Here is a 14,859-nt window from a genome sequence, read left to right on the forward strand (position 1 = left end):
TATAATGTCAGATCTTTGGGGGAAAAACTCTCTAAATACACACACAGTGTAAGCTGCTTTTAATTGTATCTAGGAGCAAATGTTTAAGTGAATTGAAGTGAAGGGCTTTAGAGTCTGTGCTGAATTGCAAGCTTGTTCAAGATGTACTGCAGCCAGTGATGCCTAGTAGTGACCCCAACCAGGATAAAAAGGTTACTACAAATAAATGAATTACGCATAGTTTAGTTTTAGACTCACTTAATACAGACACAGTTACATCACTGGTCCAGTTTTTTATTGCAAGAGCCCAAAATGCTTTGCTGTTGTTAGTCAAACTTGACTGTCACCCCAACTCATGACTGCTCTTTTTTTTTCACTGTGTTAATACCAATTAATAAACTAATATGGTTGTACTAATGGACTCATAACCATTTTTATGTCAAGTTTGTCTCAATACATGCAGTTTGGTAACAGCTGGAGCTGAAAAAAGGGCAATTTAAAACACTGTTTCAAATAATTCTGGTATTAAAATTTGGTTTAACAAAGAAAATTTTAATAAAAAAGTATTCATACCCTTTGTAATTGTAAGGCTATGATGGATTAGCATCATGTCCATGGTGTTTTACTGCACTGTTGGTAATGTATTGTATTTAGAGAAAGTATTAGTAAAAAACCTGACCTTTAGCTTCAATTCAAGAATTGATGACCAGACATCCTCCTTCAGAATTTTCTGATAGGGAGCAGATTTCATGTCTTTAAAAAAGTATCACTTATAACTCATCCTAGTATGTAATTCCAAATGGTTCAGGGTCATTACATTTTTTTGGCAAAAGTGAAACGAGCCTTTATGTTCTTGGTTAGAGGTGGTTTTTCAGTGCAAACTTTCCATTAATTCAAAATTTGCTTGGTTTGCTTGCTCTTCCTAGTGGTGGAATTCTTATGTATGGTTTGTTTGCAACTTTTAGGGCCTTTGATGCCCTCTTAGTGAAATTTTCATAGGCTTCAGTGTTCCAGGGTTTCTCCATTTAAAAAATCATGTTTTTTTGCCGGGGTTTGCTAGAGTTCTAAAGCCATAAAATGGGCATTGTAAATTATTTCCAGTCCAGTGTTACTTTGCTCATAATTTGGATATCCTCAATTTTCCTTTTCATAATACCTACCTAAGATTTATACAGAGAATCAACACATAGGCAAGACCACACTGTTACTTCTGTATTCTTCCACCACTCATGCTGGCACCCCAAACTGACAACAGACCAGCAAAGAGAGGGAAATCCCCATTTGGCCTTTCATCCCTCAGAAACTTTTTTCCTTAAATAATTTTCTTTTTTAAATAGATTTTAATTTTTTAAAAGGTACCAAAAATGTAAAAATAGTGACCAAATACTTCAAGGTGCTGTATATTTTAAATGACTATAAATGTTTCATAATATGTAACCTTAATAGCTTAATAGCTTTTTATATCAACATTGTTTAGTCCAATGTAATATAGATGAAAATAAAATTGGCAGAAACAACAGTGATGTTAAATTTTTTGTTAAATTTTTTTAAAATAAGTGTTTAGAAAATATCAAGAACAAACTCGGCATGTTTTTATACTGTTTATTTACAAATTGCTGGCATGCAAGCCAGTACAATGCCAGATAGTAACATAGTGCTGGTTGTTTTATTTTCTGCATCTGATCCACAGTGCTTTGTTTTATGGTATTTAAATATTAACAGTAGACAGGTTCTGTACATTTTTAACATGCAGCTAAGAATATTAAAAACTTTAAGCATTAAAAGAACAAAATCTAAAGCACATCCACAAGAAACAAGCATTCTAAATTGAGTTATGCTTTACTTAAGGACTTGGTAATGCAGAAAATGCAACAAAAGCTCCTCCTTTTTAAACTGATCTCACAATAACAAAACACCCAAAATGTCTTCATATGTTATGCTGATTAATCTAATTTCATATAACATGTCAGAACACATTAGCCTGCATTTTTATTACAAGAAGCTACTTCAAATGTATGAGGTTTAAAAACAAAAACAGCAACATTTGACATTGTGTTTTAAAAAAGCCTTTATTTTGAACTAGTCATTTATTACATCAATTAAATTAGATTAAAAATGAACAAACTTGTTGCATGTCCAATCTAAAAGAAATTACCAAGTATCTTCTGTCTAAAAATACAGGTGGGTGAGAGATTAAACACTTCAATAATTGAACAGTAAAACATGAGTGCAGATGCTTTCAGACAAATACTGCTTATACAAATAAACAGTCAATATCATACTATTGGAAATTCATTTATGGGGCACACATGGCAGAAGCGTCACAACTAAAGACTTGTGTTTCATGACTGTCTGGACATGAGCTACCCATTCCTAGACAACAGGACATGCCTAAATGCTTGACCCTACAGCAATAGGTCTTGTGGCTGTGTTATGATCTGCTTGTCATGTAATAAATACGATGGAACATTTCAACACTAAGGCAGGGATAGCAGTGACCCAGCTCAGCAGTACTAGTGGGTGACAATTGTTTAAAAAGAGTATGTTTGTCCTTTGTCACTTATCTGAATCTATGTATAGTAGCTTGTGATTCCCCTAATTTGTCACTTAAAGATCTCAAAACTAAAATGGACTTTAAAGCATATGCAATTTTTTTCTGTTGACAACAATGAAGAACAGCACTAGGTGCCTACTGCTACAGATGATCAAATTCTGCATATTTTCCTCTGCTTTTATTAAAAATAAAGTGTCCACAAAGGTTAGTGCAAAACTGTGGCACATTTACATTACATTAGTTCACCATCAAATAACACAGTATAAAGTGCACTTGATCATTCATCAATAAATAAAACAAAATACAAATAAATAAATAACACGACACATATTAAAATCCCAAAACACACAAATGCAATTAAGAATAAAAAAAAAATGCAGTTTTGTACCAAAAGAAGTTGCTTAAATCACTCTATAGCATTAAATAAAAAACCTACAATAATTTATAAGGAATTTCTGAGTTAAAGCTGTGCTTTCTGTGACAAATGTGAAATGTACATTTTTTAAAAACCAATCTAGTTTTTTCTTGATAAACCCACTTAAACTGCATGCACACTAAAATTAGACAAATAAAAGACAATAATGCTGGTATTTTTGTCATCTGTTCTTTTCAGCCAGATCAAAAGTATAACATCTAAAGCAAAACTGTGTAACTATACCTTACATGCTAAATGCTAAACACCTGAGCTAGAAATGCTAAACACCTGAGCTAGCCAAAAACACTTATTACACCTCTGTATATGTATGGTCATTTCCAGAATTATTAGAACACTTGGTAAAGACGCTTCAGAAAGTTATAAAATCTTTGGAACTAAATACTTCTATCTTCAATAAAGAAGAAATGAAAATTCTTACTTTAAATAATGCATCCAATCAAATGAACTTGGTCTATTCATATCCAGCCTTTGCTATGCAGCCACAGTTGGGCTCCTGAGCAAGGCCCTTAACAACGTCTGCTCCAGGGGTGGATACTTAGTTATAGTTGAAGTAAAAATTTTATATGACCTCTTTACCAGTATTTACCAATGGTGCCTATAATTTCAATTATTACCAAAGTTCAATGATCCAAGTACACTTCCAAGTCAACCAAAGCTTGGTTAAGAAATCAGTCCTGAAATATCCTGGAGTGGCCTTCTCAGTCTCCATCCCTCTCCCATAGAAAATCTTTGGTGGGATTAAAAAATAGCAGTTGCAGCACAAAAGCCATCAAACCTCAATAAGCTGAAAGCTTTTGTCTGATGAGAATGGGTGAAGCCTCTACTAAAAAGAGGTGTCAAAAGAAGTTATCAGGACTTTGAGGCTGAAAGCACTGTGTGTTTGATAAGTGAATTGATGTTTTTCACTTAAACGTATGCCAACTTAGAGAAAGAACATTAATTGATACATATTAGCAATTTTGCTGTTTACTGAGACTGATTCTCATTAATTCTTTCACTATAATTACATCACAACAACAACTTTTAAAGTGAGGGGGGTTCAATATTTCTGATGGCAACTGTATCTATAAATAAAGCATGAAGTATGAAGCATGAGGTTTTTCAAATTCAAATAATAATAATAATAATAAAAATACAAACCCAATTTCCAGGATAATTTCCAGGATTTTTGCATTATGTAAAATGCAATATAAAACAATTGTTAGATTCTAGAATTGATGTGTGGTTTTCTTTTTGCATAACTGTGTGCATACTTGCAAACTGTGCAAACTGGATAACCTGCAAAGACTGAGCCTTTGGTGGATCCTCCTTTTATAGCCAATCATGATAGCCTGTTACCTGTTACCAATTCACCTGCTTATTGTGTAATGGTGTAACCCCAGGAGTGCTGCATGCTTTAAATTCAAAATTTGTCAGCCAAAAACAAGTAATATTTTGTAGTTCTCTCAGGCTTGACACTCGAATATATAGTTTCAGCCCATAGGCATGGTTGGTTGTGGAGTATTCGCTACAAGCAAGTGGAGGTCACTCTCTTCATGCCTCTTCTCTGAGCTAGACAGGAAGCAAGGACAGGCTCAGGTTTCAAAGCCTTTGGCATTTGGTTCAGAGCAGAGTAGGAGTATTTTGTTCATATTTACTAAATACAATTAAGTTGTCAGCCAAAAACGAGTCCCAAAAGTCTGCTACTGCCAAACCCTTTCGTTAACAACGCTTAGAAATGTCTTTCCTTTACATCCCCACTTAAATATCTGTTAGTCTAGTTGCCTCGCAGCTCCAAGATCCAAGCTATTTCACCATTTTCACACAGATTTTCTCCAAATATCCAGATTTCTGCCCACCCCAACATGCAGAAGGTGGAATAATTGGTCATCGAGTGAGTTAATATGAGTCTGTGTTAACCTGTGATACAAAAGCATCCAGTCCCTGGTGTATGTCTGTTGCACAATGATTCCTATACTTTTAAAGATGTTTGTTCAAGCTATTTCTCCTTCATCCAATTTAGGACCAAATACAAAAAAATAAAAAGGCAGCTAAAAATCCTTTATTTGTTTGTGGCACAAGCTTTGCATAATTTGCTAATGTCTTACTAAAAATAAAAAATGTCTGCCTGCTTTGTCAAAGCACATTATTCCTGTTATGGATGCAGGCTAAGTAGAACCAACTGAAACTTCTCTTTGCAATTTGATACCAGGTTATATAAGTGAACATGAAAGTGTGGTTCCTTAAAGAATTCTACTTTCTTTGGTAGCCAGTCAGAATTAAAGTTCCTTGGCTTTCCATCTCCTGTATTTGATTAAACCCAGAGCCTGTTTAATTGGGTCCATGATTTAATCTTAACAAACCCAACATTCTTGTTAGTAACTATCTACCTAAAGCTGTATATGGGATCAAACCAGCTGAGGAGTTCTAGCGTTGCTCATCCTCAATGAGCAAATTTTTTGCCCCCTTTTCTGCACCAGTGAGCGCTTGGTTCTCCCAGGCTTGATGCTTGGATATATTTTCAGCCCATAGGCATGGTTGGTTGTGGAGTATTCGCTACAAGCAAGTGGAGGTCACTCTCTTCATGCCTCTTCTCTGAGCTAGACAGGACGCGAGGACGGGCTCAAGTTTCGGAGCCTGCGGCATCTGGTTCAGAGCAGAGTAGGTGGCAGACATGGCACCCTGGAGGGTCAAACAACACAAAATGTATTTAGTAAACCAGGTGATGGCAGTGTTGTACCTTTTTGCAATACACAGGACTTAAACAAAATATAAGGCTGACTGTGAATAGCCACATAAATACTGCACAAAATGATTTTTTTTTTTACCTTGACCTGCTGCACATCCTGTCGGTTAAGCTGACTCTGAGATAACTGCTCTTGGTTTACAATCCAGGGATGCCTGAGTACCAGGCGGGCGGTCAGGCGCTGATGAGGGTCCACATGCAGCATTTTAGTAACAATGTCCTGCAAAAAGTGTTTAGAACCAACAAAAAATAAATAGCAAAATAATAAATTTTACAAAATTCAGACACCCTTAAACTTTTAAATAACTTTTAAACTTTATACATTATATAGTGGTTATACACCGATCAGCCATAACATTAAAACCAGCTCCACTTACAATATAGAAGCACTTTGTAGTTCTACAATTACTGACTGTAGTCCATCTGTTTCTCTGAATGCTTTGTTAGCCCCCTTTCATGCTGTTCTTCAATGGTCAGGACCCCCACATGACCACCACAGAGCAGGTATTATTTAGGTGGTGGATCATTCTCTGCACTGACATGGTGGTGGGGTGTTAGTGTGTGTTGTGCTGGTATGAGTGGATCAGACACAGCAATGCTGATGGAATTTTTAAACACCTCACTGTCACTGCTGGACTGACAATAGTCCACCAACCAAAAATATATTCAGCCAACAGCACCCTGTAGGCAGCGTCCTGTGACCGCTGATGAAGGTCTAGAAGATGACCAACTCAAACAGCAGCAATAGACGAGCGATTGTCTCTGACTTTACATCTACAAAGTGAACCAACTAGATAGGAGTGTCTAATAGAGTGGTCTTAAAAACTCCATCAGCATTGCTGTGTCTGATCCACTCACACCGGCACAACACACACTAACACACCACCACCATGTCAGTGTCACTGCAGTGCTGAAAATCATCCACCACCCAAATAATACCTGCTCTGTGGGGGTCCTGACCAATGAAGAACAGGGTGAAAGCAGGCTAAAAAAAGCATGTAGAGAAACAGATGGACAACAGTCAGTAATTGCAGCACTACAAAGTGCTTCTATATGGTAAGTGGAGCCAATAAAATGGACAGTGAGTGTAGAAACAAGGAAGTGGTTTTACTGTTATGGCTGATCGGTGTATATACTAACTTATAGTAACTTGGCAATAAGATACCTAGACTTTTGTGTGCCAACACATTATTTACTTATTTATTTATTAGGATTTTAACGTCATGTTTTATACACTTTAGGTTACAATTATGAAAGGACAGGTAACTACTGGTTACACAAGATTCATCAGTTCAAGTTTTTTAATGTCAAACACAGTCATGGATAATTTTGTCTCCAATTCACCGCACTTGCATGTTTTTGGACTGTGGGAGGAAACTGGAGCTCCAGGAGGAAACCCACTCAGACACGGGGAGAACACGCAAACTCCACATTGAAAGAACCTGGACCTCTCCACCTGGGAATCAAACCCAGGACTTTCTTGCTGTGAGCCAAGTGTGACACACATATTCAGACTGATACTGAAATCCCGCTCATCTTTACCCATGTCCAATACAAGCTATTTCCTAGTGATCAGGATTAGAGCTGGACTGATCAGTCTCTGAACATAATATACATTCTTTGCAGTGACTCTTCTCTGTGTGGGGACAAGTAGACTCAAAGCATGCCAGCAAATTTCCCCAAACAGCATCTGCACTATTTTTGTTTTTTCTACTTAAGCTTTTTTCAGTTTTTTTCAGGTTTTTTTTTTTTTTTAGATTATTTGTCAACAGTCTGTTTATTCTGTACATTGAAATGAATCAACTAAATTTTCTAATTCAAAAAAGATTTTATTGGATTGGATTGTGGGTTGATTGGATTCTGGGTCACTGCTAAGACGTAACATAACAGCATCACATGTGAAGTAATTACAAGACAGCAACAAACATTACTAAGCATACAGGAGAGCGCTAACCTTAGCAGCATCAGACACCATGTCCCAGTTCCCCCCAGAGATGGTGTATTTTCCACTGCCGATTCGAGCCAAGATTTCCTCCGGTGTATCATCTGGCCCATTAGCAAAGGGTGTGAATCTGGGTGTAAAAGGGAGTTAAAAGGTAAATGATGAGTGCAGAAACACATTTCATTAAGCTTTTCTGAGAAAAAAATTCTTGAATCTCTGGTTGCAGACCAACTAAAGCAGTATTTATGTAGTAATAATATTCTGTCAATTTTTCAGTCTGGCTTTCGGAAAAACCATAGTACGATAACAGCTACTACTAAAGTACTTAATGACATAATACATGCTCTTGATAGCAGAAAATTGTGTGCTGCGCTATTCACAGATTTATCAAAAGCTTTTGATACAGTCAATCATGAAATCTTATTGTCAAAACTGACTAGTATTGGTTTGTCTGACAATGTGATTGGTTGGTTTAGAAATTACTTAAGTAGCAGATCTCAGCGAGTACTTCTTGATGGGGCTTTTTCTGAAAAGCTGGTTGTGAAATGGGGTGCCACAGGGCTCCATTTTGGGACCACTGTTTACCATTTATATCAACAGCCTTGGCGATAATGTGTGCAATGCTAATATTCATTTTTATGCAGATGACACTATTATCTATAGTTCAGCCTCATCACCTGCAGAGGCTCTTTCAAATCTACAGAAAGCATTTGTGACTGTTCAGCATAATCTTAATTCTCTAAGACTAGTTCTTAATGATCCAAAAACAAATTATATGTTGTTTTCAAAAAGAAATTCGTTTCAGAATGCATCATCCTTCCAGATTTACACACTGTCTGGTAAACCAATTTTAAGAATTAATTTCATCTTATAAATATTTAGGTTTTATGTTGGATGATAGTCTGTCTTTTAAGTTGCATGTTGAACATATGATAAAGTTAAAGCTAAAATTGGGCTTTTATTTTAGAAACAGTTCTTGTTTTACTCTACAGGCTAGAAAGAAATTAGTTGAAGCTACTTTTTTACCAATTCTAGACTATGGAGATATTTTATACAGACATACCTCAAAGACAACATTGAACTCCCTAGATTCGGTTTATCATTCTGCATTAAGGTTTAGAACACGTGCGAGTTATTCAACTCATCACTGCAAACTCTATGAAATGACTGGTTGGCTTCCACTTTCAGTACGACGGAGAGTACATTTTGTCATTTTTGTGTATAAAGCAATGATCCAGTAGCTATATACAATGGGAAGTTCCAGTAGTTCGGTCGGAATTTGGAAAAACAGCATTTAGTTACAGTGCACCTTTTGTTTGGAATGATTTACAGAAACATTTTAAATTGAAGCAGTTTATTTCTTTGACTGAATTTAAAGAAAAAGTCAAAAAATGTTATACATGTTTGTTCTTGTTAAATGTATACATGTATATACGTATATCCTCCCTATGTTGTTGGTGTAATTTTTGTGTGATTTGCTGCTGTCTTGGCCAAGGCTCACTTGTAAAAGAGATTTTAATCTCAATGTGACTTCCCTGGTTAAATAAAGGTTAATAATAATAATAATAATAATAGGTTAGAAACTGCATTTTATTGTCTATTCATTGCAGCCCATTATCTAAGCTCTATATTTAGGTTCTGCATGTGACCATGGTGAACGAGTTAAAATGCAGCATTTCAGATGACCTGATTACAGAGATTTAAAGCGCATCAAACAGACAGGGGCATTAAATTGTTGAAGCGTGTTGTGATTCTCTTTAGCAGGTACTGTGTGTTCTTATACGAACTTGACCTGAGCTTATGCAATAATCCCTCCAGCCCTGCTCTAAAAATTAGTCCTTTTATCAGCAGGGTCGGGAGTGTGAGGTCGTGCTTTTTTGGGTGATGGGTCTGGTATTTTATTCTATATTCTCAAAAACTATCTACTAAAGTAGGCAAACTTTAAAGAACGTTGGTGCTCTGATGGGAAGAAAACAGAGCAGAAATTCTGTGTTGAATTGAAATTCTTGCAGGTTCTGTCTTTATTTCTGACAAGATTATACATCTGAGGAAATTACCAAAATCAAGCGTGGCTATCTCCACAGACTTTTGAAAATACCCGTGTTCAAAACCATCCATTATAGTAGCACAGCACACACTCGAACATTAGAATACAACCGGTTTTCAAATAAATGTTTTAGATATAGACTTATTATTCACATTATATTATCTTGTTTTTACTTAGTGTTTCTATTTTCGAAATGGTCCTTTGCTAAAGTACTGTACATTGCTAATGAACATTGTAGTGTTTTACAGGACTGCTTTTCACAAAGAAGATGATGGTCAGAGTAAATAATTTGTTAAATAATTGGCAGATGCACCAACCAGTATTTAACAGTGTATTTTTTAAAATAAAGCTCTGTACAGAAGAAGTAGAAGTAAAAAAATAAATAAAAAAAATTAAAAAAAACCTTTAAAAAAACTGTGCTTTATTAATTCTTCTGAACATTTTTACCTAACAAACGTACAAAGAAAGAACTTTATTGTATGTAATGGCTGACCAATGGCTGTAATGGCTGTATTTTAATTGTATTATAACTCAAAACAATTTAAAAATGTTACGTTTGCTACAAACGCGAAGCTAGAAAAGAGCAAAATAAAAGTAAAAGATTTATAAAATATTAAAGTACATCGTTTTAAAACACTTTTACAACCTGTAGGTAAATTGGTAACAGGTGAGGGAATCATGATTGCAAGCAAAGATGGGTCGTGGCTCAGCCAAGCCAAAAGACTGAGCCTTTGGTGGATCCTCTTTCTATACCCAAACTTTGTGAGAAATGTTTTTTTAACTGATAAACAGTGCAAGTATGCAAATAATTTCAATTACTCCAGAAAAATCTCAGTTTATGTATTAAGTTATATGGGCCCAAGCTCTTCTCAGAAGCACCGAAATGTTGTGGTCCGACAAGTCCATGTTTCAGTCTATTTCTGGTCAATACAGATGTCAAGTTATTCATGCTAAATACATAAAGAACCATCCAGATTGTTACCAGCAAATGGTGCAGAAGTCATGGTATGGGAGTGCATCAAAGCCCACAGAATGAGTGACTTGCATATGTGTAACGGTTTTTTTTTAAGCTGAGGCGTATTTTAGAAAGAGATAAAGTCCAACATTATTTCAGCAAGACAATTCCAGGCCTCATTCTGCACATGCTACAATAGCATGGCTTTATAGACACTGAGTGCATGTGCTTAGCAGTCTAAATCCATCTCCTTTTAAAAATGTATGGCATTATTAAGAGGGAAATCATACAATGGCAACTGCTGGGCAGCTGATGTCTTTCCATCTGCAAATCGGCAACAATAAGTAGCCTCTGTTCACATATGATTTAAAAGTGTCATTAACAGGAAAGGTGGTATAAGGTAAACTCACTCAGGTAAACTTGCCTGCATCCTAAAGATTATTCAAACTTCAGTTTGTTGCAGGAATTAAATTCTAGATTTGTCTATGCCTACAAAATACAATCAAATTGGTCAGTGAAAACACAGGGAACTTAAATTGCAATTAAAGAGTATTGTATATGAAATTTATGAAAGTTTTGAATTGTGAATCCATTTTAACTCAGCATGCCATTTTTTAAACACTTAAGAGTTAGATTATTTTGTTGGAAAACTAGATAAAGCTTTCTCTTGTGTAAACTGGTACATTATGAAAACGTTCGGTTATTTGCAGCCGTTACAGTTTATCACTTAGTTTAAGTGATCTTTAAGAAACTAAAACTTCATCAAGTGGCTAAAACTGACTTGGTGCCTCCTGCTGTAGGACTGTTCATGTTTATATGTACAGCTGTAACTTACCCTGCAAGCATGGTATACAGTAATATTCCCAGACTCCAGATGTCACATGCAGCATCGTATCCCTGCTTCTTCAGAACCTGCAGCACAAACCCACAATTATATCCAGCACAAACCACCCTAATTATATAATGTCATCAGAGAGTGACTCTGCATAACTTGCTACATTTACCGCTGTCATGTTTTAGTAGCTAATGCATTAGACTAAACCAAACGGAAAGCTACAGAAAGTATAGGTCAGTACTTCGAAGAAAATGCTGAAAGGTTCATAGTCAGATCTGAATGCTGCAGACACATTTATGTAAACATGTTCTTTAAATAGAAAGAACAGAATAAAAAAAAACAAAAAAAAAAACAGTTCATACTTCTGGAGCCACAAAGTTGGCAGTGTAGCAAGGGGTCATGAGGAGGCCGTTTTCAGCTCGGAGCTGCTTGGCAAAACCAAAATCACAGATCCTGATCGACTCCGGGTCACCCGATTCATCCACATACAGAATATTGCTAGGTTTTAGGTCACGATGTACAACCTGAACACAAACAAAGCAACAAAGTATAGAAATAAAGACAGTATACAGCAGTATGTGATTTGTTTGTTTGTTTATTAGGATTTTAACGTCATGTTTTTACACTTTGGTTACATTCATGACAGGAACGGTAGTTACTCATTACACAAGATGCTCAGTTCACAAGGTTATATCGAACACAGTCATGGACAATGTAGTGTCTCCAATTCACCTCACTTGCATGTCTTTGGACCGTGGGAGGAAAGCAGTATGTGAAGCTGTGAAAACATTCTTCTTTAACTTAATAATGTGCATTATGTAAACTGTTGTGTATTACAAAATTACAACAACAGTTCTCAACTTGATCTTCCAAATACACATTATGGCCAAAAGTATGTGAACACCAGACCATGAGCTTATTGGGCATCTCATTGCAAAACCCAGAACTATTTCAACTCGTTTCTTGCCTCAGATATGGCCAATTGTGTGTTCCAAGTCAAGCAAAGTGAATTAGAATCCCCTCTGCTGTCTAACTTTACTTTAGAAAACACTCACTCACTCATTACCGCTTATCCAATTGGGGTTGCGGGGGTGGTGCTGGAGCCCATCACAGCTTTTCAGTTGGCGCAGGGAACACAGAAACACTCGCCAGTCCATCGCAGGGCAGATACACACACCCATTCACCTATAGGACAATTCAGTGTCTCCAATTAACCTGACTGCATGTTTTTGGACTGTGGGAGGAACTGGAGCTCCCGGAGGAAGCCCACGCAGACACAGGGAGAACATGCAAACTCTGCACTGAAAGGACCTGGACCGCCCCGCCAGGGAATCGAACCCAGGACCTCCTTGCTGTGAGGCAACAGTGCTACCCACTGAGCCACCGTGCCACCCCCTTTGGAAAACAATAAACAGCAAATTCAGATGACAATTTTCAATCAAAGCTTTTACTGTGTGTAATTCAACCAGTAAACTAGTAAACAATATGTAATTACAAATGTGCAATTTAGCAATAAACGTCTTAGGGGCCTTTTATTTTTGTTGTATTGCTACAGTGTTGAAAAGTTGAATAAATCTACATGAAATTAAATTTTATAAGACACTCATGTCTGCACTAGCATATGACGTGTTGTCGGATTTTGGCATTTTTAGTTAGAAATGGTATCATATTAGATTAACAGTTATTTGCTGAAATTAGAATTTTATAACTGCTAATATTAAAAGTAACAGGTGTCTGTTGTAAAAAAATACTTCCAGAGAATCTGAGAAAAATGCAATAAAAACTGAAACTGCAATTTGTTAATTTACCTGAAGCTTAAAAAAGAAAAGATTTTTAGTGTTTTCAATGACAATTCTTTTTGTTAAATATAAAGAAATGTTGAAATTGATGCCTGTAACTAAAAAAAAAAAAAGCTGAGACAGAGGCATGTTTATCATGAGGTCACATCATATTTTCTTTTAAATATACTTTTTAGGAATTTATTGAATAGATGATACTAATTGTTGCAGTTTTGCAAATGGAATTTTCGCATTTTTGCTGTACAGATGACTGAGAGCTGCTCAACTGTCCATGGTCAACGTTGACTGATTCTCCTTTATGATGCACCAGTTTAAATTGTCTTTTTTAGCTTTGATTTATGACACATAGAATCAAATGTCCATTTGTCACCAAAACAAGCTGAAATTTAGACTCATCTGATGACAGAACACGTTATACCCTTAGACTTATTTTTTTATTGTGTGTTGCATTACATTCTATCGTTTAATTAATTTGCAAAATACAATCAGGTTTGTCAGTAAAATGCTTTCTTTGTACTTTTATCAGTTAAATAAAAGTTCAAGCTATTACAGATTTTAATTTTATTCTATTCTAAGTGTCCAAACCTTTTCTGGAAATGGGGTTTGTAAGTGACATGTACAAACATATTTCTTAGTACAGGGAAATATTAAAATGCTTGACTAGTAATTGGCCATACACTGTGAATGTAGTAGAATTTATACAAAGTTTCTGCACTTTTTTTAAACTCTATTTATTAGGAATTTCAAAAACAAATGACTTTGCTTTTGTAGTCACCTTCCAACACATTTTTCTCATTGTCGTACAAATTTTTTAATGCCATCAGCAAAAAACGTTTTTGGTTAAGCACGTAGCCACCACTGTTTTCACGTCATCATCACATGAAAATCTTCTTTCCCTTAAAGCTTCTTTGAGCGGTCCAAAAAGGTGGAAATCAGATGGCGCTTAAATCGGACTATAAGCTCTCTCTCAGTCTCTCAGACATGAACAATTACTACTCCTCCCTCCCTTACTGTTTTTAACAAAAATATAAGTGTGGAAACTTTTTGAAGACCTCTGCAGTATGTCTAGAAGCAAACATGCTGAACAATACCTGCACGTGATCATTTAAAATAAATCAAATCATTATTTACACAAAACTACCACACAAGTCTTAAAATTGGGTGCCTTGTGCCTGTATGTACACATGTATATGTATGCAAGTGTGAGTAAAGAAGAGAACAGACCCCCTGTGAGTGCAGATACTCCACAGTCTTGGTGAGGGTGCAAAGCACAGCCGAAGCCTCTTTTTCTGAAAAGCTCTTGTGACGTAGGATGCGGTCCAGCAACTCTCCTCCCCGCATTAATTCCATAACCAGATACACAAACTTTCCATCATCATAGACCTGCAGGCAACAACATACCTGTAACTTCCTCCCTGATTCTCCCTAGTGTTGCTATCTCCAAGGCAACACTCCACATGTGCCTTGTTTTGGTCACATGTCTGCTCCCATGCCCCGTTTTCACCCATTGTTTGTGATTTGTTACTGTTCATTGTCTACAACTGTTTCTTATCATCTCTCTGATTAGCATTCATATAAGTACTTAAT

The 14,859-nt window shown here is 36.2% G+C and overlaps 1 protein-coding gene across 2 annotated transcripts in view; it reads right to left on the bottom strand.

Moving 5' to 3' along the window:
- Window positions 1-5,504: 5,504 nt before the first annotated feature.
- The window catches only part of rps6ka2 (ribosomal protein S6 kinase, polypeptide 2), a 53,841-nt gene continuing 44,486 nt past the window's right edge, over window positions 5,505-14,859 (bottom strand). For both annotated transcript variants that reach the window (XM_062995037.1, XM_062995038.1), the window contains 6 exons: window positions 14,497-14,655; window positions 11,836-11,997; window positions 11,474-11,550; window positions 7,649-7,766; window positions 5,777-5,914; window positions 5,505-5,630 (listed from right to left, as the gene is read on the bottom strand). In XM_062995037.1, the coding sequence (XP_062851107.1) occupies window positions 5,505-5,630; window positions 5,777-5,914; window positions 7,649-7,766; window positions 11,474-11,550; window positions 11,836-11,997; window positions 14,497-14,655 (780 nt within the window). The remainder of the gene's footprint in view (window positions 5,631-5,776; window positions 5,915-7,648; window positions 7,767-11,473; window positions 11,551-11,835; window positions 11,998-14,496; window positions 14,656-14,859) is intronic.

This window comes from Trichomycterus rosablanca, chromosome 5 (genome assembly GCF_030014385.1).
Source record: "Trichomycterus rosablanca isolate fTriRos1 chromosome 5, fTriRos1.hap1, whole genome shotgun sequence".
In the NCBI taxonomy this organism is placed as follows: domain Eukaryota; kingdom Metazoa; phylum Chordata; class Actinopteri; order Siluriformes; family Trichomycteridae; genus Trichomycterus; species Trichomycterus rosablanca.